Below are 21,854 nucleotides of genomic sequence, written 5' to 3'. Positions count from 1 at the left end.
CTACTTTCCCCAAGTAAACCTTCATTACTTCCTGTCTTAACTACATCTTCATACTCTATCCTTTCAACTCCCTCTATTTTTTCCCATTTCAGAAACATAAGAGAAGATAGCAGGATGACCTAACTCACTTCTTTCATAGAAAATACTTCCTTCCTACCTACTATTTACCAGCTTTCAGACTCCCCATCACTAAATATCTTACAGCCCTGCAACTTCTTGCTTCTTTCCGGATTCCTACTTCTTCACTACTTGTCATCAGTAAAATACAGATCCCTTTAATTAGTCATGATACTCAGCTTATCTGTTTTCTTCTCCTACTGGGCCATCTCTAATTCTACAATGACTTGATAATAGCTCCCAACACCTTTCTGTCTCTACCTCAACCACCTATCCATACTTCCTCCCTAAACTCTCCATGCATTGCACCAAACCTGTTTAATGACTTCTCAAATCAGTACCACAAATATAAATTGATTAACTCCATTTTAGCTCATATTAAAATAAAAGTAAGTGGAAAAATACTCTCCAGAAAACAAAGAATCAATAATACCCAGTATACTAAAATTCTCCTAGGAGGAGACATTCGCCCTAATCCTGGCCCCACCTATTGCAACCAGCATCAAGACAATTCCCTTTCACACACACACACTGCTGTAACCCCATGATGGTCAACCCCCCCTTCCCGTAATCTAACTTTTCTTACCATAAATATTAGAATTATAAGAAATAAAACTACTGAACTATGTGCCTGGATTGCTGAACACAAGCCTGATGTTTTAGCTGTAACTCAAACATGACTTGAATTTAGCATAAATGACTGAAATTACACCCCTAGCTAGAATATTAGCTGTAATGATCATATAAAGAGCAAAGGTGGTAGTCTTGCTTTAATTTTTCCCAACTATTACCACATTCCCCCTACAACAAACCAATACCAAAATTCAAATCAGCTGAGTTTCTTATTACGTTTCTGAAAATAAACAAATATAAACAGGTCTGTATTACTGTCCTTTATATCGCTTTTGGTAACAATACAGCTACACTGGAAGATGGCCTGAATTGGATATCATTAACAATTCCACAAGAAAAAAATATTGCTAGGCAATGTTCATATCATTTGGTTGGAAATAATCTCTAACTTCCCTATATCCAGCATGAACTTGTACAGTTTCACACAACTGCACATAAGAGCAAGACATCAAAGTCCTATCAGACCCTAGTAAATTCACCAACACAGGTACTGTGTCAGACATCTCACACATCCACTTAAACAGCATGTGTAATGTAACCTGTCCCAGAAGTATTCATTACTAACCTATCATCTATTAACTGGAACATCCTAAAAATTCTCCCATTAGATGATGCTGTAAATGAATTAAATACAACTTTCCTAAATAGCATTGCACCTCCTAGATGGAAGAGACTTAAGAAACAGTGCAGTTTAGCTATCCAAAAAGAGTAGAATGCTAATGCAGAACACAGAAAAAGTGTGGAAAGGGTAGCAGAGATTTAAATCACCGCAATATCTCAAAAACTTCAGAATGCTCCGTAGCTGTACTAAAAAGGAAATAAATAAAGACAAAAACTATACTATAACAAGATTCATAACAATAGTAAACACAACTCAAAAAATTTCTGGTTATCCGTTAAAGAAATCTTAAATCCCATTCAAAAATTCCACCCTAACCCCTCTCTCAGTGAATTGCCTCTCAAAACAGCAATAGAATTCAACTCTTTATTTCATAGATAGTACAGCTTCCCTAACCAAAGATTTTCTTATAGGTTCATAGGTTCATACTAGGCTATCTGCCCTAGGGCATTTATAAGCCTAGCCAGAGTTGTGTGGCTTTCACCACCCCTTAGGTTGAAGAATACTATACCCATTAGTTTGCCGTGCCTCTGTCCAGCAGTGATACAGAGATGATCCCCGGGGTAAACCTACGATCTCCCATCCACTGGTCAAGATTCCTCTTGAACAGAGCCAGAGAGGTGCTCTGTCTCACATGGACTGGGATTCTGTTCCACAGCATAGGGAGTCTCTGGGTGATGAATCTGTCCCTCCAGCACGTCCTATTTATATCCTTGTTGAGGTTCAAGTCTCTTGCTCTTGTGGCTCTGGTGGATTTGGATTTTTTGAGGTGGAGCATGTCCATTAATTCCGGGTTGGACATGGCCTTGTATGTCAGGCACAGGTCACCTCTGAGCAGACGGTATGCGACTGAATAGAGCTGGAGTTTCTTCAGTCGGGCAGCATATGGCATATTTTTGAGCCCCTTTATCCTTTTGGAGGGGAACTTTTGGGGTCTTTCCAATTGCTGCAGGTGTCGGGTAAGATACATTCCGAATGGGGCATTGTACTCAATCATTGGTCTGATAAGTGAAGAGTACAGGGGAACAATGACCTCCCTTGATCTGGATGTGAATCCCTTCATAATCAGGTGGGCAATGTAGAAGGTCCTCCTAACCACTTTGGCAATGTGAGTGTCAAAAGAAAAGTTATTGTCAACTTGGGTCCCCAGGTCCCTGATAACCTCTTCTGTGCTTAATGGATTGCCACCTATGTGGTAACTTGGGGTTACCTTGTTTTTACCAAAGGGTATGACTATACATTTTTTGGAGTTTAACTTAAGGCCATGGCTCTGGCACCAGTTATCCATTTCTATGAGACCTCTCTGAAGGGTATCTGTGTCTGATGGATTTTCAACTATGGCGCCCAGTTTGCAGTCATCTGCAAACTTTGTCAGCCACAGTCGTCCTATGTTTGCATGCACTTCTGAAAAGTAGATGCCGAACAAGAGGGGGCCCAGGACTGAGCCCTGTGGGACACCGCTTGTGACCTGCTTGGAGTCTGACATGGCACCAGCAACTCTAACCCTGTGGGTTCTGTCCTTGAGCCAGTTTGCAACCCATCTTGTGACATATGGGTTTACATTTAAGCTGGTGAGCTTTTCTATGATACCCGAGTGGGGTATTGTGTCGAAAGCTTTTGCAAGGTCAAGGTAGGCTGTGTGAACTGCCTTACCCTCATCAATGGCCTTGGTGACTGTTTCAAAAAAGTCGACCAAGTTCAAGAGGCATGATCTGCCCTTGACAAAGCCGAATTGGGTAGGATCCAATGTCTGCAGGTCCCCTATGTCTTTATGAGTTCCATTATGATCCTCTCCATAGCTTTGCAGACCAGGCTTGTTAAGCTTATGGGGCGGTAATTACCAGGGTCCGTAGAAGCACCGCCTTTGTGGAGTGGGACCACAGTTGCCGTACGCCACTCTTTGGGTACGTATCCTGTGGTAAGGCTAAGATTAAACAGCAGCCTTATGTGTGGGTTTAGTTCCTCATTGAGTTCGTGTAGCACACAGCCGGGGACGCCATCCGGTCCCATTGATGCTGTGTTTTTAGCTTTAGAGAGAGCAGCTCTCACCTGGGCATTTGAGATGATTGGGAGGCTACACTCTGCTGGGATAGATATTTCTCCTTTTGGGGGAGGGAGGGGAGAAATTTTCACTGAACCTGTCTGCCAGTATGTTTGCAATGTCTGTGGGTTCAGTGATTTTTGTATCATTTTGGACTAATTCTGAGCATATCTGGGAGTTTCCACCCAGATTTCTAACATAGCTAATGAAGGCCTTATGATTGTCTTTTGAGTCCTTGGCGATTTTTCTCTCAAAGTTGGCCTTGAATGATTTTATGAGTGATCGTAGTTTTTTACTAGTATTGATCAGAGATGTCTTACCTTTTAGGGATTTTGCTCTATCTTGTAGTAGCTTTCTCCTCTTGTTGTAAAGTTTGTTTATGGCTGGGGTCCACCGGATCGGGCGCTTGCCTTTGGTGGAAAGGGTCTTGATTTTATTTGGGATTGCTTGATCCATGCAATCCTGGAGGTGCTCATAGAAAGCATTTGTAAGGGATTCAGCAGCGTGGGTTGTGGTTTCCAATGGCTCAGGGGCCTTGAAGGATACCACACCAGTCTTAAGAAGTGTGAAGTTGGCTTTTGAGAAGTTCTTCACTGTGGTCTTTTGTTGGGGTGGGGGCGGATGTGGATCTCCAGTGAGATTAGTTTATGGTCTGATCTCACCAATGAGGGATATACTTCTGGTGTGGAGCATTTTGTCCCCATGTTTGTGATGATCAGGGCTAGTATATTTTCACCTCTTGTGGGAATGGTGACAAGTTGTTCCATAGCATTTGAGTTTATGAACTCCAGGAACCTTTGGGCTAGGGTTTTGGGGCTTGAGTAATGTTCCCAGTCTATGTTTGGGTAGTTGATGTCACCCAATATGATAGTGTTTGGAGAGACATTTATACTCTCCAGTGTCTTCAGGAAGGCTGTGTGGGGTTCCTGAGTTTGAGAGGGTGGCCTGTAACATGCTACAAACTGTAGAGCAATTTTGCCTATGGTTAATTGCACCTGAATGGTCTCTGATGCTTCATGAGTTGCCACCAGCCTGGAGGTGTGGGTATCCTTGATGAATATGGATACACCCCCTCCTTTTGTGGTACGGTCCGGGTTTTGGGGCCGGAACGCATGATATGAGGTAAAACCTGATAGTGCCGGGGTGCACTAAGGAGCCTTGAACCAGGTTTCAGTCACAGCACAGACATCGATGTTCTCCATACTGAGGAGGACTTCGAGGGCGTGCATCTTGAGATTTAGACTTCTGGCATTGAGCAGCATTACCCTTAGTTTTTTTCCATTATTGTTTTCTAGGGCGGTGGGTTTAGAATTTGAGCCTTGTCTAAAAAAGGCACTATGGGGGTGGCAAGAGCCTTTGCCAATATCCGGAAACCCAGGGGTGACAAGTGCAAGCCATCCCTTGCGAAGCAGCATGGCTTGTCAAGCATGTCATTCCAGGCAGACAGACATTGGATCCCCTTGAAATTAAGCCAATTATTAAAATTGATCATTTTGTCTCCGTATTGTGGCGTCATTCTTGGTGAAGGTAGGATACTGCTCAGGGTCAGGGTCATACCAGCCTGGGCTACATAATCTGAGAGCTCCTTTATGTCTCTTTTCATGTAGTCCAGGGAGGTACGTCTCAGGTCATTCACACCGGCATGGACAATGACTGAGTCATACTTGTACTTGCTGTGGAGTGACCTGAGTGCTTGTGTTATGTGGCGGATTCTAGCGCCCGACAGGCAGCTTACTGTGACCCTCTCCTTGTTCAGTTTGGTGAGTGGGACGTCAGTGTGTCTGACTATGGAGTCACCTATGACAAGTGTGTCTGGCATTGTGTTTGGCCTTAAGGGCTGTGACTGATTTGCACACTGACTTTGTGATCTGTGTGCTGCTTGTGTTATTTCATGAGGTGGCAGTTGTTTGGGTGTCTGCTTTGGAGGCCTCTGCTGTTTTGGTAGATTTTTGATCAGTGCCTCCGAGTATGTCTTTGTGTGTTTATGTGTTTGATTTGTAGCTGTGATAGTTCTATGTGAGACTGGGTTTATAGTGTGTGTGGTTACCTTCTCCTCCTGTCTGGTTTTGCCAGTCCTGAGTTGAGAGAGCTCAGCCTCCAGTTTGGCTATATAGTTGCATCTCTCGCATGTATTTGTGTTTTGTGGGAGGAGGAGAGGGTTGTCTGTGTACATGAGGCAATTGTAACATTGCCTCAATATTCCCAGATTCACCAGCTGAGCAGGAGAGGACGCTAGCAACTGACCCTTTGACATGCTAGAAGAAATGAAAAAGTTTGCTGTGTAACTGAGTCAGAAAGGACCTATAGGGAAGTGAGTACTCAAGGGGGTTTTAAGCTAGTGAAGTACTTTGTATAATATAGAAGTGCTTTACCTGACTAAAAAAATGCTTTAGGAACAAGTGCTGAGCTTTACAGATAGAGAATAGACTGTTCAGATTACAAGTAGAGCAGTTCTAAGGGAAAAAATGAAGAGCAGACTTTACGGAGCCAGAAATAGTTTAACCTTGTTTAACCGGCGCTGCCCGACCGATGGTGCTCTAGTGGCAACTCCGCGCTAAATGCAGAAAAGGCAATAAGTCAGTAGTACAGGCTAGCACACTTTAGTGGGCAGCCAAACAGTTAAATTAAACAGCAAACAAACACTTTTCGACTTGAATTAGACTTATTTCGACTAAAATGTACTTTTAAGTGCAGATAATAAAAAATGCAGTAAATAACTATGAAAACAGTTAAAGCTTGCTCTAGGTAAGCAGTAGAAGGTAAAACAAATATAAAAAACAGCAGGATACTTAATCAGGAAAGCAGTCGCTTTTTTCAGTTCTCTGTAGCCAGGAAGACTCAACAGGACCATGTGGAGCTGTGTCTGAGCAATATGGCTTCAAAAAATGCCAGAGGCAGATTTTAACCAGGGAACTTCAAAAGAGCTAGAAATGGTCCAAAATGACCAATTACTACAGCTTCTTGTGCTGAGGTCACTTCCCTCAAGGACAGGTAGGCTATTCAAGGCTCCCCACTCCCACTGGTGAGCTAAGAAACTTCTTTCTATCCATGTAAGGCAATGGACAACACAGGAACTACAACACAGCCCAGGATACAGCAAGGCCTGTAAACTGGTCTAACTAGTTTAGGAGAGGCAGGAAAACAAGGAATATTTTTTTTTTTTTTTTTTAAATAGAAACACACAGAAATGCAGAAAAGGCAATAAGTCAGTAGTATAGGCTAGCACACTTTAGTGGGCAGCCAAACAATTAAATTAAACAGCAAACAAACACTTTTTGACTTGAATTAGACTAATTTCGACTAAAATGTACTTTTAAGTGCAGATAATAAAAAATGCAGTAAATAACTGAAAACAGTTAAAGCTTGCTCTAGGTAAGCAGTAGAAGGTAAAACAAATATAAAAAAACAGCAGGATACTTAATCAGGAAAGCAGTCGCTTTTTTTCAGTTCTCTGTAGCCAGGAAGACTCAACAGGACCACGTGGAGCTGTGTCTGAGCAATATGGCCCAGTCTTACAGTGATCTTACATCAAATGCCATCCCTGCCCAACAACCACGTATCACCCCATCTACTTTCATCTTTAAATGTTTGTCCACATCCTATATAAAACTACTCTTAAATTCAAACCATGTCCTACTTCAGCTGATGACCTTCCAAGTGAGTACCTTAAAGTAGCATATGGCAGCCAGTAGTAATACCTTTCCTGTCTCAATCCTTACAAATAAATCAATCCAAGAAGTCCGTGTTTCCCCTCTCTGGAAAAAAATGCATATTATCCATCTACATAAAGGAGGAAATTCAACAGACATCACTAACTTCAGTCCTATACCAATCTTATCCCCGCTCCCAAAAGTACTTGAAAAATGTATTCAAAGACCGTTGCTAAACTATCTCCTGCAGGAAGAACTTCTGTCCCACGCACACAGCATGGCTTCCATCCTTCCCATAATGCTAACATTGCACTTCTAACCTTTATAGATACTGTCAGTAAAGCTAGAGGTAATGACAAACTAGTCTCCACATTATTTCTAGACTAGTCTAAAGCCTTCAACACAGTTTTTCACAGCAAACTTCCACTTCAGATGTCCTCAGTAAGATAGTCTTAGCCCAAGCTACTTGTTGAATAGGTATCAGTCAATAAAATGGCACCTCACTGTCTCTACCTTCCAGTCACCACAGGTGTACCACAAGGCCTTATCCTTGTCTCCTAAAACCATCTACACCCTTCACATATCCACACAACAGGTCTCCCTAATTCAGTCTGCAGATGACTCCACACTCAAAGGCACATCAGACAACCTGGCATATCTCGAGAAAATTGCACAGGAAGATTTACAACCACTGAAACATGGCTTTGTACTCAAAACTCATTCAGAATCCCAACAAAAAACTACTACATTTTGCACAAATCCCTCTCATGAAAAAACACAATTTGAAATCTCTCTTAATAACACAACCATTGAAGTCACTTTTCACAGCAAATTATTAGGGATGATAGTGGATGATCATTGTAAATTCAGCCTGCATATGCAAAATTGCTATAAAAAAATCACAAAGAAACTGGGCATGCTTTATGGAACCAAACACTTTGTCAATGCAACTAAAACCACACTTTCCACTTATTACTTCCTCCCCCATGGCGCTGCCTACCTTACTATCCTTCAGGCATCACAAAAAGCAAAACTTAAACAGTGCTGTAATGAAGTGGCAAACTTTATAGCAAATACCCCTTTTAGAACCCACCATTGTATAGTACTAAAAAGCCTAAGTTGGTTAGAACTGGCGCATCAACTAACGTATCCACATTTTATTGAAACCTATAAAATTATCTAGCATCCATATGCTTGTTTGGCACTAGCTACCTTCTATACAACCATGTTCTCACTCGGCCATTATGATCCATTGACCAAAAACTTCTCTGTGTTCACAAACCTAATCAAATCAGCTGGGCATGGACTGCACTTGTACCATGTTGCTAAGGCCTGGAAGCCCTTACCTATCCATCAGGTCAGTACACTCCCTGCTGTCCTTTAAAACCATCTAAAATTTGGCTCTGTTCTTGCTCAGCCCTGGGATAAACTATATCCCTAAATATGACAAGTACCTGTTCCTACCTTGCACTAGTCCTCCTTTATTCACTTCCCAACTTCAATCAAATTATTTCCCCTTTCACTCTCTAAATATGCCATAGCTTTAGCATCTCTCTTTTGGTGTGAAAGCTGTGAATGGCTTGGTGCACAAAACAGCCATTTTAGTCAGCAGCTCAAGTTGGCTAACAATTTGGCAATTTTGCATGGAAGGTGCCGTGAAACTTTGAAGCTTGACAGCTGTTATATAACTTGTATAGCCAAGGTTACTGCAGCAGTGATCATTTGAACATCTACTGTTATGGTAAGTTAACTTCCACAGCTGTATTTTCTGTAAAGTAAGGAACATTAAATAGTAGCTTTTTTCAGTGTTTACTGTTTATGCCCCTGTATAGTTGAGACACTGTTGGAAGTAGTACAAGTCTAGGCCTGTTATCTTTACTCTGAACGGAGATGAGAACAGTAAAATACACAGTGCCTCAAATGAAATGACTTTTCACTGCAGTTGCTGATTAATTTTTGTTTAATCTCTTTTAGGCCAAGATAATTCGGAATGCCAAGGACACTGCACACACCAAGGCTGAACGGAACATCCTAGAAGCAGTTAAGCATCCGTTCATTGTGGACCTGATATACGCCTTCCAGACTGGTGACAAACTCTATCTCATCCTGGAGTGTCTCAGTGGTGCGCAGTGATGCTGATGACTTTCATGTCATTTCTGTCTGGCTGCTATAGGGATCCCTCTACTTTAGCTGTGAAACAGTGGGCAGTTTAATGGTACACAGTGCAGTGCTTGCTCTGTTGCCTTAATGGTTACTGTAATGGTGGTAGTGAATACTAAATGGAAATATGTCCTAGATACGTCCTTGTGGATGACCTCACTGCATGGATTTCATAACGCTATTGCTTTTTAGTGGCCATAGTTGGTTGCACAGATTGGTTTGTTTTCATTGGGGAAACACTTTTTGCTACTTTGCCACAAGTCTTCCCATTTTTCATGGAGCAGGAATGGCAAAAAGAAAAAAATCCTATAGCCAGCTGGCTGCTGAATCCACTTAGCATGACATAAGCACCACTGGCCATGGTTCTTACTTCATCTGGAGTAATGATGTAGCCAACAAGTAGTCCTTCCCGGAGATAAGATGGTCAGATGATGAAGATAAGTTCCAGGGATGGCAGTTGACATGGCCAATGGTTATGAGAAAAATGGAAAGGTGAATAGTGTTTGGGAGCATAGTACAAAAGATATACTAGAAGAGCACCTGAAAATATTGGATAACATTCTTTTTTAGCTACTTGTACAAAGGGATACGATCTGGCTATAAAGAAGTGTCTAGTTTAGGAATTTGTCTGTGGCCACACCCATGTAGTGGGGTTTGGTAAATACTTTTGTGATTGTATCCTTCATTATAGAGATGTGTGTGGGGGGTTGGAAATGAGAACATGAATTCAGTATCATTGATCTGCAAAAAAAAAAAAAAGTAGAGGCATGTAACCAAGTCACCATTTGCATCCCAGTTTTCTTCCTTAGTATTTGGTGTTTCCCTGCTACTTAACTTTGAAGATTATCTTTGCCTACTTAGTGTAGCTATCATTTGCTGAATTATTTATGCTGTGAAGATATGATGTATTACATATCACTTTAATCTTAGATGCCAAAATAAGTAATTTCTGTTATTTTCAAGGGTTGTCTGAAGGCCACCAAAACCCATTTTCCTTCTATTCACTTTGGGCAGTTCTTTTATTGGAGTCTCTATTCGTGTGAGAAGGCTATCAGGCTTTTACCACATGTGTAGCACTCACTGCAGAACTGCTGCTGAAGGTTTGCTTGACTAGTGAAATGCAATTCCTTTATTATAGAGTACTTCTTGCATATGCTTGGATAATGTTCTCTATTTCACACACAGTAGTGACTACATGGGTAAACAGAGTACTGATTAGTACTTTTTTCTTCCTCTGATTGCTGCATATTTGTTCACAACAAAATATGCAGGTGTAACATGCCGCAGAATTAGGTTGTTGCATTCATTTTTCAGTGCAGATGCTGTGTCATAGTCCAGAACTCGGCAGTTAATCAGGACAGCAGCAGTCATATTTATATTCCTCTTTTTGTATCAGAAAATACTTAATGGGCATTACTTAACACTGGTAGTGAAGTGAACAAATAAACATCATAACTAACATATGACTTGGTATGTACGGGTCATGTTGCCAGTAGCTGAAAGATTGATTGCTGTAATATAACATTTATTTGACATTTGTTGACTGGGTAGATGCCCTTTTTCAGCAGAAGCACAAGGAGAAAAGCTCCAGTTGTATAAGTAAAAAGATACATACATGATATAATGTGACAAAAGAAATTAAGAAGAACAGTAATTACATACAATTACAAGAATTTAACAAGAGGTACATTCTGGATAATCTTTAACATTTCTTCAGGGCAGAAAGTTTGTAGTACATTCTATTTTTTAGAGTAAGAGCAGGATTTAAATAAAGGTAGGTAACAGATGGAGAGAAATTAATTTGGAGGGAGAAGTTAGTAGAGTGATAGTGAAAAAAATTAGGGCAAGGAGAGGTTAGTTGTAACAAAGGGGATGGTAAGTCGGGTCTCTTAATTTTGCACTATGGCCTATATAATGTAGTATACAGATGTTTCAGTATGAAGTGGGTTATGAATGGTAACAAATTCTCAGTATTGAGCATTCTTTTTTTACTGTGTTAATGGCTCCATGTTAAAGGTAAATGAGTTTGAAGAATTGGGTCAAATTGCTAACATTTCTCCAAAGCATAGACTTTTTCAGAACCAAAGCAATTAGAAAATAGGCTAATATTTAAAACTTTTGGTAGCAGAGAGATCCTTATTTGATGGGGGGGGGGGTTCAAAATTAAAAAAAAAAAAACTTCACAGGAATTATTGCTACAGTAGTATTCATCTTGTGTGGAACGTTGCTGCAGGCTTGTGTCTGCAGACTGACCAAACTCCTAGAGCTTTGAGTATTCCCCACATGAGCTGATGTCCTCTTCACATCAGATATGTCTTTCTGTACTGGGTAGACTGTCAGAGCCAGTACAGCACATAGCAAGTGCTGTCAAACTGGTCAATATTTTGATACAAAGTGAGGGGTAGACTGCAGGCACAACAGGCAGAACCAAAGTAGGTTTTGAGTTTTGCCACTGTGGTTTGCTGGCTGGCACTATCACTTGTTAGTGGGCAGTGCAAGACCTGATCTTAACAGAACTTGGAGAGATGCTTAGCAGTTAAGATTGGGTCTCGCACTACTAAAGCACTTAACTAGTTTGCCTTTTTGCTGATATTGGAGCATAATTGCAGGGCTACATGCACTGCATATCTGTTGTACTTTTTGGCATGATACTAACAACGGTGAATTACTTTTGTTTGATTCTCCACTTGAAGAAATCTTCTTTTGAATAATTCTTAAACTTATAAGGAATTATTTTAACTGGAGTTTGAAAGAAACTATTGGACTCCCACAAAATTGCAAGGAGTTTCTGGGCATTGATCAGGAAAAACTAATCATATCCTAAGTGCTTGAGAATGCCTTTGAAAATGTATCCCTGGAGCTGGATTCATATTCCCTGAGTACACCGGAAGCCTGACTGCCTTTACATAGTGGAGTAAATGGCTAAATATTTGTAAAAAAAAAAAAAAAAGCAAACTGCTGATCAGCCATCTTGCTTTGATGCAAGAAGGGGTTCAAAACTGGCACCCATCAATAGTGCCTTACCAAATTATAACTTTGGGTATGAGCATCATTACAGTAAAGGCCACCTCCAAATTTTGTAATACTAAGGGGATAGCCTTAAACAAATGAAAGTGGCTGTAGAATCCCTAGTGAGTTCCACGCTTAGGCTGACATTGTCTTGAGCTCATTTATGTTTCATAAGGTGAGAAAATATGCTGGTGATTGTAGTTATGATGCCATAGATGTATCTGCAAGGGCTTCAGCAACTGGAACTCTTCTTAGAAGATATACTTGACTGAGGATTTAGCCTTTTGTCAGAGAATGTCAAGGGTGAGAGTCTCCCACAAGACATTTTTATGATGCATAAGGAAAAGATATGAGTGCAAATGGTGAAGCAGTTATTTCCCCAACCATTTCCTAAATACAGTAGAAACATCCCCACCAAACATTGACCCTTTTGACAGAAAAAAGTGAAGGCTGAACATTCTAAGCAAAAATGCTTTTGAGAAGGGTGTTCGAGGACACAGACTAGGTCAAACAGCAGAGGAAAAGGAATAATGGTCCATCTTTCTCCCAGGAATTCATTCCTCAGTCATGACTGAATGGCGAATCACCCTTACTTCTGCTGTGCCCTCCAGCCTCATATTCAGTCAGAAGGCTAAGATATTTCAAAGAACAATGGAATTCCCTGATGTCAGACACTTAGGTAGGAGAGATAGTAACCATGGGGTACAAGATAAAATTTGAAAACTTCTTTCAGTTCATGGGTTCATCACAGATTCCAGCGGGTGCGTTAGCCCCAGTGGTACAAGTGATAGAACACCTTAAACCCTGCAGTTGTAGAAAGGATTCCTCCAGTAGAACCAAGCACAGGGTTTTATTCACAGTGGATCCTGGAGACATATCCAAGATCCTTCTGTCTGAGTAATTCTCTAAGGGATAAAAAGATTGAGGACCATAACCCTTCAGGCTCTTTTACTGCTACTAATGCCTCAGGCCTGATGATGATGACCTTATACATGAAAGCTGTAAACCTTCACCTCACAGCTTTCAAAGATGTAGGCAGTTTCTAAGGCTTCTAGCAAGCCCCACCACTTTCAGTGTATTTCTTTGCTCTTTGGGCCCGCCACTGCTCCTGAGGTGTTCATTGAGCGCTCTACACCTATTTTTTTGCTTATTGCAGTCTCCAGGGGATACATATTTACCCATACATGCATGTTTGCATAATACAGGCTTACTGCCTTTAATATATTCTGAATGATTTAGACATGGCCATCTCATATGTACACAATCTGGTAATCTGCATTCACCTGCAAAAATCCAGCCATGACATCCTGCAAAATCAAGACCATTGTGGAGACCATCCAGAGCACTTCCAAGGGTGGACCATTCATGCCTCCTAAATTCCTTCTTCTTGGACTTTGAACAAAGAACATCTACTGAGAAAGATTCTTAGGACTGTGAGGTACATCTCCGAATCTGTCCTAATTGTTCCCCATATCCAGCTTCACAGGGTGACTTTCATTGATTCCTAATACATCTCTGGAATTGGATTTTGCCATCTTGTGGACCAAGGTGGTGTTGTATGCCATCCTAGCCACACCTCTCACTTGTAAAATGATAATGAACTGTAAGGAGGAGCAGGCAAGCATGATTCTGACAGAGCCATTCTGACCCAGACAGCCTTGGTCTCTTCCTTTTACTCCAACTCAGAAGGGGAGAGCCCTTGACTCTCCCTGGATATTGGACATTTTAGTGTAACGGGAAGGGAGTTTAGTCAACCCAGCCTCACTGCCTGGAGGACTGGGAAGAGGTTGTTAGCATTTTAAAGCCAGTTGAGGAAGCTTACAAATAGAAAGGCGTGTTTGTGCAAGTGGAAAAGTTTTCATTGTGTTACATAGCTAACTAATAGATCCTGTTTGTACTGCAGGCAGTGATGTCCACAGGTCATATATAATAAGGGTAAAGGATAGAATGGCCTTAAGAACAAGCACCTCTTTCATATTCAGGTTGTCTTGGAAGTAGCACTGAACAGGAGAGTTCCCACATGGTTAGATAAATTTGTATTTTGTTATGACCATCATGCCAAGCCTTTGAGGGATCATATAAGAGCTCACGGTGCTGGGATAGCAGCAGCATCAGTTGCATTTTTCAGAACTGTATCTATCCAAGGTATGTACAAGGCTTCTGTCTAGACTTCTAAGCATACTTTTTCAGAATGCAACAAGCTAGATGTTTTTTTCAGAAGCAGGGTAGGCTTTTCTACTGAAGTTTTAAAGGCATATTTCCTCCTTCATCCCGTCACTGATGTCAGGGTTAGCACTGCTTTCGTATTGTTCCCATATATGGTGACTGTTGCATATCTGGAGCTCTGCGAGTCAGACAAGTTTGCAGATGTTTTAAACTCTGGTAAATTCCAATATGCAAAATACTAACTTGACAGTGGTTACAATGCTCTCATGTCTACTATTGTGGTAGATCACATGTGCACTTTTTGCATATAGACTATAAGAAAAATGAGCAAGTTGGTGCTTTTCCAGAGGTAGTATACCAGAAAATTACCTTTGTGAACCAGTACAGGTTTTTCTGAAAAGCTGTTAGCTTTATACTGTAGCATACAGACTGTTAAAGGTCAAATTTTGCTTTGCTGTTTAAGGTCTTTAGTTTTAAGCAAACTTAATTTAATAAATGATGGCTTACATCTACTGCATGTCAGAATATGCAGGATTAAATTTCAAGTTAGAATGCAGTAACACACCTAATCAGGGATCATTTTATTACTCGTATTCTCCACTGACTGGAATAAATAGCCTTGAAAAGTTGCAGGGGTAATGTCATTGTGTTCCTCTAAATTTCATTTAGATACATTTGGATAACAGAATGGGAACTAAGAAGGTATTCATAGGTTCATAGGTGATTACTAGGCTAACGGCCACAAGGGCCTTTTAAAGCCTAGCCATGCATCCCAAATCTCTGACAAGTGTAAGCATGGGCCTGGGAGATGGACCATTTACAGGTTACCTATGTCCATTAGAGACATAAGTGCCAAATCAGGGATGAATTTGCAGTTTCTCATCCAATTGTCCAAGTTGCACTTGATTGTTAGAGAGGAACTCTGCTTCACATGATGTAGAGCCCATTCCATTGACACGGTAGTCTCTGGAATACATACCTATCTCTCCAGCAGGTCTTCTTTATATCACAGGCAAGGTTTAAGTCTTTAGAATGGGTAATTCTGGTGCTGTTTGTTTTGTGGATATGCAGGAGCTCCATCAGAGTGGGGGTCTGCCAGTGCCCTGTCTGTCAGGCATAGATCTCCCCTCAAAAGCTTGTAGGAGACAGAATACAGGGAAAAGACCTTGAGGCAGTCTGCATAGGACAATTTACTTATGCCCTATATTCTTTTAGTGATGAACCTCTGTGGATGTTCAAGTTGTTGGATATGCCTGGTTAGGTACATACCAAAAGGGGCATTGTACTCAGATAGGTCTGATGAATGCCGAATACAATGGAACAATGACTTCCTTGAACTTGGATGCCATACCTTTGTTTAAGTTGCGCTAAATGGAACAATTTCCTTACCACTGTAGACACATGATGGTCAAAAGCTAGATTACTATCTATGTGTGTGAAGTCCCTGACTACTGAGTCAACTCTAAGGGGTGTGTTGTCAGTATGATAGTTACCAGGGATGGCTGACTTCCCAAATTATACTATTATGCATTTCTTGGCATTTAGTTTTAGTCCATGACACTGACATCCGTTGTTTCTTTGTCAGCCCCTCCTGGAGAACATTTTTGTTACTGTGAGACTTAATGATAACTCCTAATTTGCAATTATCTGCAAATTTAGTCAGCCGGAGACCACTGACATTGACCCTGACTTCTGATAAGTAAATGCCAAAAAAGAGACATCCAAGGACTGATCTGTGAGGGACTCCACTTGTGACTGGCCTCTTTGTAGAGGTGGACTCCCCAAGTCTAACTTTAAGGGTCCTGTCTGTGAGACAGTTGGCTATCCAACAGGTGACATGCAGGTTTTTATCTAACCTCTTGAGTTTGTCAACAATGCCTGAGTGGGGTATTGTGTCAGATGCCTTGGCCAGGTTAAGGTAGGCAGTGTGAATGATTTTGCCCTCATCCATTGCTTTGGTGACCTTCTCAAAAGAGGTCCACCAGGTTGAGTAGGCATGATCTGCCCTTGACAAAACCAAATTGGGCTGGGTCCAGTGTCTGGAGGTTTATCTCCATGATAATTCTTTCCATGGCTTTGCATACAAGACTAGTGAGATTTATGGGTCTCTAGTTTCCAGGGTTTTTAGATGGCCCACCTTTGTGCAGAGGGATGGCTGTTGCGTTTCTCCATTCATAAGACATGAAACCTGTTTGGAGGCTACAGTTAAATACTAATTCCTGAAGCCCTGATAGGTCATGTTTCATGCTATTTAGAAGGCATCATGGGATATTATCTGGGCCCATTGATGCAGTGTTCTTGGTCTTAGAGACAGCATTAAAGAACTGTTGCCTAGTGATAGTAGGGGGGGTTATATTTGATGATCTTTCCTGAGGGAAGGTTGAGGGGGAGAAAGGGGTAAAGTTGGAGCTGAATGTATCAGTCAGGAAATTTGCTATGTCTTCTGGCTTTTCACTTTTTTAATTTCTCAAAATATTTTGGTTTCTAATACCATGACGGGAATGGACCCCATTCCTAAGTCAAAGTACATTTAAAATTCATGAAATTAGTATTGTTTCAGTCTTTGATGTCAGCCAGAAGTGCTGTTTTTAGCACCTGCAGTGTGCCCTGTAATGACTCCTTTTGCAATTCATCTGGAGTTACATGTAGCATATCTAAACACAATTGTAGAATATTTTTTATAAGACCCATTGCTCCTACTACTATTGGGACTGTATGGGTATCTTTCTTCCACATTGTTCTCGTTTCTACCTGAAAATCCTGATATTTTATGACTTTGTGTCTCTCTCTGTGCAAGACACTGTAGTCACTGGGTGTGGCGATTTCAATGATCAGTGATACTTTTTTCTTCTTTTCATGGACCATTGTATCTGGTTTTCTAGCATCTGTCTTGAACTGTTGGTAATGAATGATCCCATGTGATATAAACTTCATAGTTTTCTGTGATATTTTGTATCTCATATTTCCAGTGTTTTTCAGCCACTTCAGTACCCTAATGTTTGCACAATCTGCAGTGCATCAGTCTTGCCACATTATTATGCCTTTCAGTATACAGTCCTTCTACCATTAGTATGTCACAACCATCAACGAGGTGTGCGACTGTTTTCAATTTGGTTTTACAAAACCTACATTTGTCTGCTTCTTCCACATGTTCATTGGACTTTATAAACCAAAGTGTACGCAGCCCACTATCTTGGGTCGCCAATATTAACCTTTCATCTCTTGGTTTGAATTTGCCTCTCCTCTTTCTTTTGGCTCGGTGTAGGTGGCTGAATTTACAGTGAGCTCTGCATGCAATTGTGTATTCCCTTTGCAGTTGTGGACATAGCTAAAGAATGCTTTGTGGTTCATTGTAAGTTCACAGCTGCAGTGCTATGATAAATACTGGGAGGTCAGCTGCAGGTGGATTCTGCCCAGAATTCTAGAGTAGTCTTGGTGTCCTCTCATTTTCCAGAGAATCTGAGCTGTAAAGGGAAAGAGTAACCCATGCCAATTCCAGAACAGTTTTTTTTTGCCACTGAAGAGTGCAGTCACTTAGTGTTGTGTTGTATTGTGTGCCAGACATGTTTGTTGGCAGACTCCAACAGCAGAATTACTTTTGAATGTCAAGTACCCCTTGGCTGTTGCTTTCTGTTTGATTTTGTTGTTTATTTACTGTACTTGCTATTTGATCATTTGAATTTTTGATGGGGTGGGGCAGGGTGACTGGTTCAGGTGTCACAATGTTATTTGAAAAATCAACAACAATTGTGCTTGCAGAATATAAATTCCTCTTAAAGGTTCTTTTCAATGTTTGTTTTGGGAGAGTTTCACGAGCTGTTAAATTGTAAACTTTGTAAAACCTTTAACAAGAAAGTATTGCTTAAGAGGCTTACAGATGTTAAGCTACTTGGATCACAGGTGTCTTCTTACTGTAACAGAAATGTCCGCCTCGAGAGTGAGTAGGCTTTGGTCCATTGTCCAGACTCAATTTCCATAAAAAGACCCATAAAGTTAAAAGAATGGAAAAACACACGAAAGGATGTGAAAAAGAAGCAGGCTGTCTGTGTGAAGCATTAGCAACCCCCCTCCCCAGTCCTGTGGAGGACTGCATTTATAGGATCCTTTGAGGGAAAATTTAGTTTTATTTTAGTTATTTATTTATTTCATTTTTATAATTGGATAAGTGGACAGGTCACAAGACCCTAGGCCCATAGGGGCAGCGGGAGGTAGTACAGAAAATACCGTCCTCCCTACACTGGTTCCCTACATGATGTGGTAAATAACAGTGGTAATATGTAAAGTGTATACAGTAGATAGCTTGAATTATTCATAGTTTGCAAATACAGCAGGTTCTCATGAGAAAATACAACCATATCAAAGTGGATTGAAGTACTCAGAGATTCTGTTCAAGGTTTTCTCTGCTCAAATATGACCATATACCCTCGGGTAGCATGAAATATTTATAGTGTTCAGAAAACTGTAACTTAAGTATGAAATGCAGTAAATGGGTTCATCAGTCCTTGTCCCAGAACTGTACTTTACCTTCAGTCACACATCTGCTGAGCTTTCTGTTGTCAGGTTGTGGATTGCTTGCTTCAGGCTACAGTTAGATTTCTGAAGAATTAGTAACTGCACCACAGATGAATGCATGCTGATACTGACATGTGGTGCGTAAAGCTTGTTATGTTGTGGACCTTCCTTGCAGATCAGCCAAGCCTCCTTTTCTCTGTTTTATTTTATTTTTTTCTGCCTGCAGTTTCTTCTCAGTCCTTTCTGCATCTCCTTCTGGTCACAAAATGTAATAAGTCATTGGATCCAACTCCAATCCCCTCTGTAGGTATACTCTTAACTCTCTTTGATTACAAGTCTGACAACTATGCAGACATATCTGCGAGTCCATGTACTCTTCCCGCCCCTCCACTAATGGTGTTCCCCACAGAAAAGACAGACAGCAGTTTCTTGGAGCAAACCTCAAATTCTGATCTGGAAGAGGAGAACCTTGTTTATTTGGATCTAATCCAAAAAGGAGTATGACATTGCCATTGTTGATGCATGTCCCATTTTCTCAGTACGTCTTCCAAAGGATTTTCCATTTGGTAAAACATTGAATCTAGTAAGGTGAATTTTTAAATTGGGACTTCTCATCTTCTCGGGTGAGAAGAGCCCAAACGCTCTTCCTCAACTTGTTCAGGCATTCATAGCTGTTCCTGCATCTTTTGAAGCAAAGTCTCAGCCCCCAATATTTAAGAAGCTCGGTAGTTTTTATAGGTTACACCAAGAGCATATGTTCCTTTACAATAACCTGATTACAAATTCAGCTGTGGTTTACTCAGATGTAACTTGGAGATTTTTTTAAAGTAGTTATTCTCTCTTCCACTTATTGACCTTCAAGGCTCCCCCCACTGGACTCCAAACCATTCTTTACCAGGTAGTGAGGAGTTCCCAGCTCCACTAGAGTAGGAACTTTCTAGAGGGGTTGTCATTATTATTGTTTATGCCCTTGCTGGTGTCTTGGCTGGGTGGATGATTTTTTTTATGAATGGCCTAACCTTCTCTCCTGGTTGTGTTGTGATTACTTGAATCACTGCAAGAACTGCCTGTACCCGTCTGTTCTGGCATGTGTGTTCCACGTGCACTGACAGTAACTACTGTCACTGGTTTGGGCAGTCACTCCCATGTCCTCCTTGCACTGGTTGCCAGCGTCAAGATATGCCTTTGCTGTCAAGCTGAGGCTGTATCCTTAGAGCAGTTGTGCAGGCTAGCTGGGACTGCCATCCTTTTCTTCCAGGATGGTATACCCATCCTCTCTGCCTGTGCCATCAGGTCCCCAAGTGATGCAGACTTAGAAAATTTAAATTGGCCCCTTGCTTTGAACAGCTTAATAGAGAAGACAGGATCTCCATGGCTTATGTCTCTGCCACTTTAGCTGTTAGGGTTGTCACTCACAAGACTGATATGGTTTAATACCAGTGCGACATCCAAAGAACTTTCAGGAGGTATCATAAGGAATACAGGATGAAGCATTAAGGGATAGAATCACCAGAGTTACATGAACAGGCAGGATTAGCTAGCATGTCATTATGTATGTGTATAATTTGGTAGATGTCTATGCCAGGGCAGTTGTTTGTTCTTACACAGTACACCTGATTGGAAAGTCAGTCCTTCTTGATGATGATAAACAGCACTTCCTTAAACCCCTTCAGAAAACAAACTTTGGCTTTTCTTCTTGGGAAGATCTTAAGAAACCAGAGAATAAGGGCAGAATCTTCAGTCAGTCAAACAGCTGTCACCTCCTACCCAAAATGGTATCCAACTAAGCAGTGACCCTTTTTATAGTAGGTAAACAAGATAGAACAGTTTTAAGAGAATAAATTAATTCCAAAAAAGAGAACTGTCATGTAGTAGAATTAGCCAGGACAGTCAACTAGGGGCACAAATTGAAAGGAAGACCCCACTAGGCATTTCAGGCCTCAACCAGGGTGGGAAAATGTCTTTTTCAAAGAAAATTGGTCTGTAATGACCTAACGCCAGTTCAAAGTGCACAGTAGAATTTTAGGAATTTTCCTTTTTTTATTGTGTATTCCAGCCCATTTTAAGGGACCAGGTAGCAGTAGTCAAACCCGTTTATTCTCATGTTATGCATTATATGGCCTTATAAGAGGTATCCTGGGCAAAAAGGGTGCCTGTATAAGACTGTTACTAGTTCCAAGAAAATAAGTAATTTTAGACTTTTGAAGTCTGAACAAGTCTCCTGTGATGAGTGGCAGCCCATTCAAGATTAATTCTCTATTTGTCTTTGAATGTTGGTATATAGGCTGCAGCTTCCCCATGACCCTGACTAGTATAAAACAAGCATTAGGAAAAAAAATGAATGCAAAATCTGATCAAAGTTTTGAAACTTAAAAAAGTTCAGGGTAGTCTGTTAGCAAACTTTCCTAACACTTCCTTCAGATGCTACCTTTCTAATAACTGTAGAAGTTGAGAAATGCCTACCTTCATATGCCTATTCACAGGAAACACAGTATCTGATGTCAGTTTTCATTCTATCCTCAACTGATGTGTTTGAATGCGATGTTCATATCCGTGCCAGCCATTGCTAAAGCTCATGGCAATCTAAGACCCTTGAGCTTCCTTGTACTCATAATGCACCAACCCAAAGTTTCCTCAGTTCTCGTTTGCTGCTTAACGCGAAAGACAGGATTCACCTTAGCTGTTGAGCAATTATAAGGCTGTTATTTTTGGATTTCTAAGGTTTTCTGCCACTTTAAACATTTTTTCTTGTCTCTAACTTAATGACTTTAAAAATCTGTTTATTAACTTTTTCATTTAAAACTCTGATAGTGTGTACACTGTGAAATTCTTTTGTGAAATACCTTTTAAGTATTACTTTTATCTTCACTTAATATAGCTCTTGTATGGTATTGCTGCTATTCCGTTTTTTGCCTTTTGTCTTCAAACAAAAGAGAGAGAGAGGAAG

General features: G+C 40.8%; 1 protein-coding gene across 1 annotated transcript in view; it reads left to right on the top strand.

Annotated features, from left to right (window-relative positions):
- The window catches only part of LOC122811913 (ribosomal protein S6 kinase beta-2-like), a gene marked incomplete in the record, with an annotated part of 1,307,756 nt that overhangs the window by 286,543 nt on the left and 999,359 nt on the right, over nt 1-21,854 (top strand). The window contains 1 exon segment of the mRNA XM_044084073.1: nt 9,035-9,182. Coding sequence (XP_043940008.1) covers nt 9,035-9,182 — 148 coding nt within the window.

This window comes from Protopterus annectens, chromosome 9.part0, assembly GCF_019279795.1.
Source record: "Protopterus annectens isolate FY-2018-M chromosome 9.part0, PAN1.0, whole genome shotgun sequence".
NCBI classification, from domain to species: Eukaryota; Metazoa; Chordata; order Ceratodontiformes; family Protopteridae; genus Protopterus; species Protopterus annectens.
Note: the sequence above shows the minus strand (reverse complement) of the source record. Positions and strands in the feature narration are given on the sequence as shown.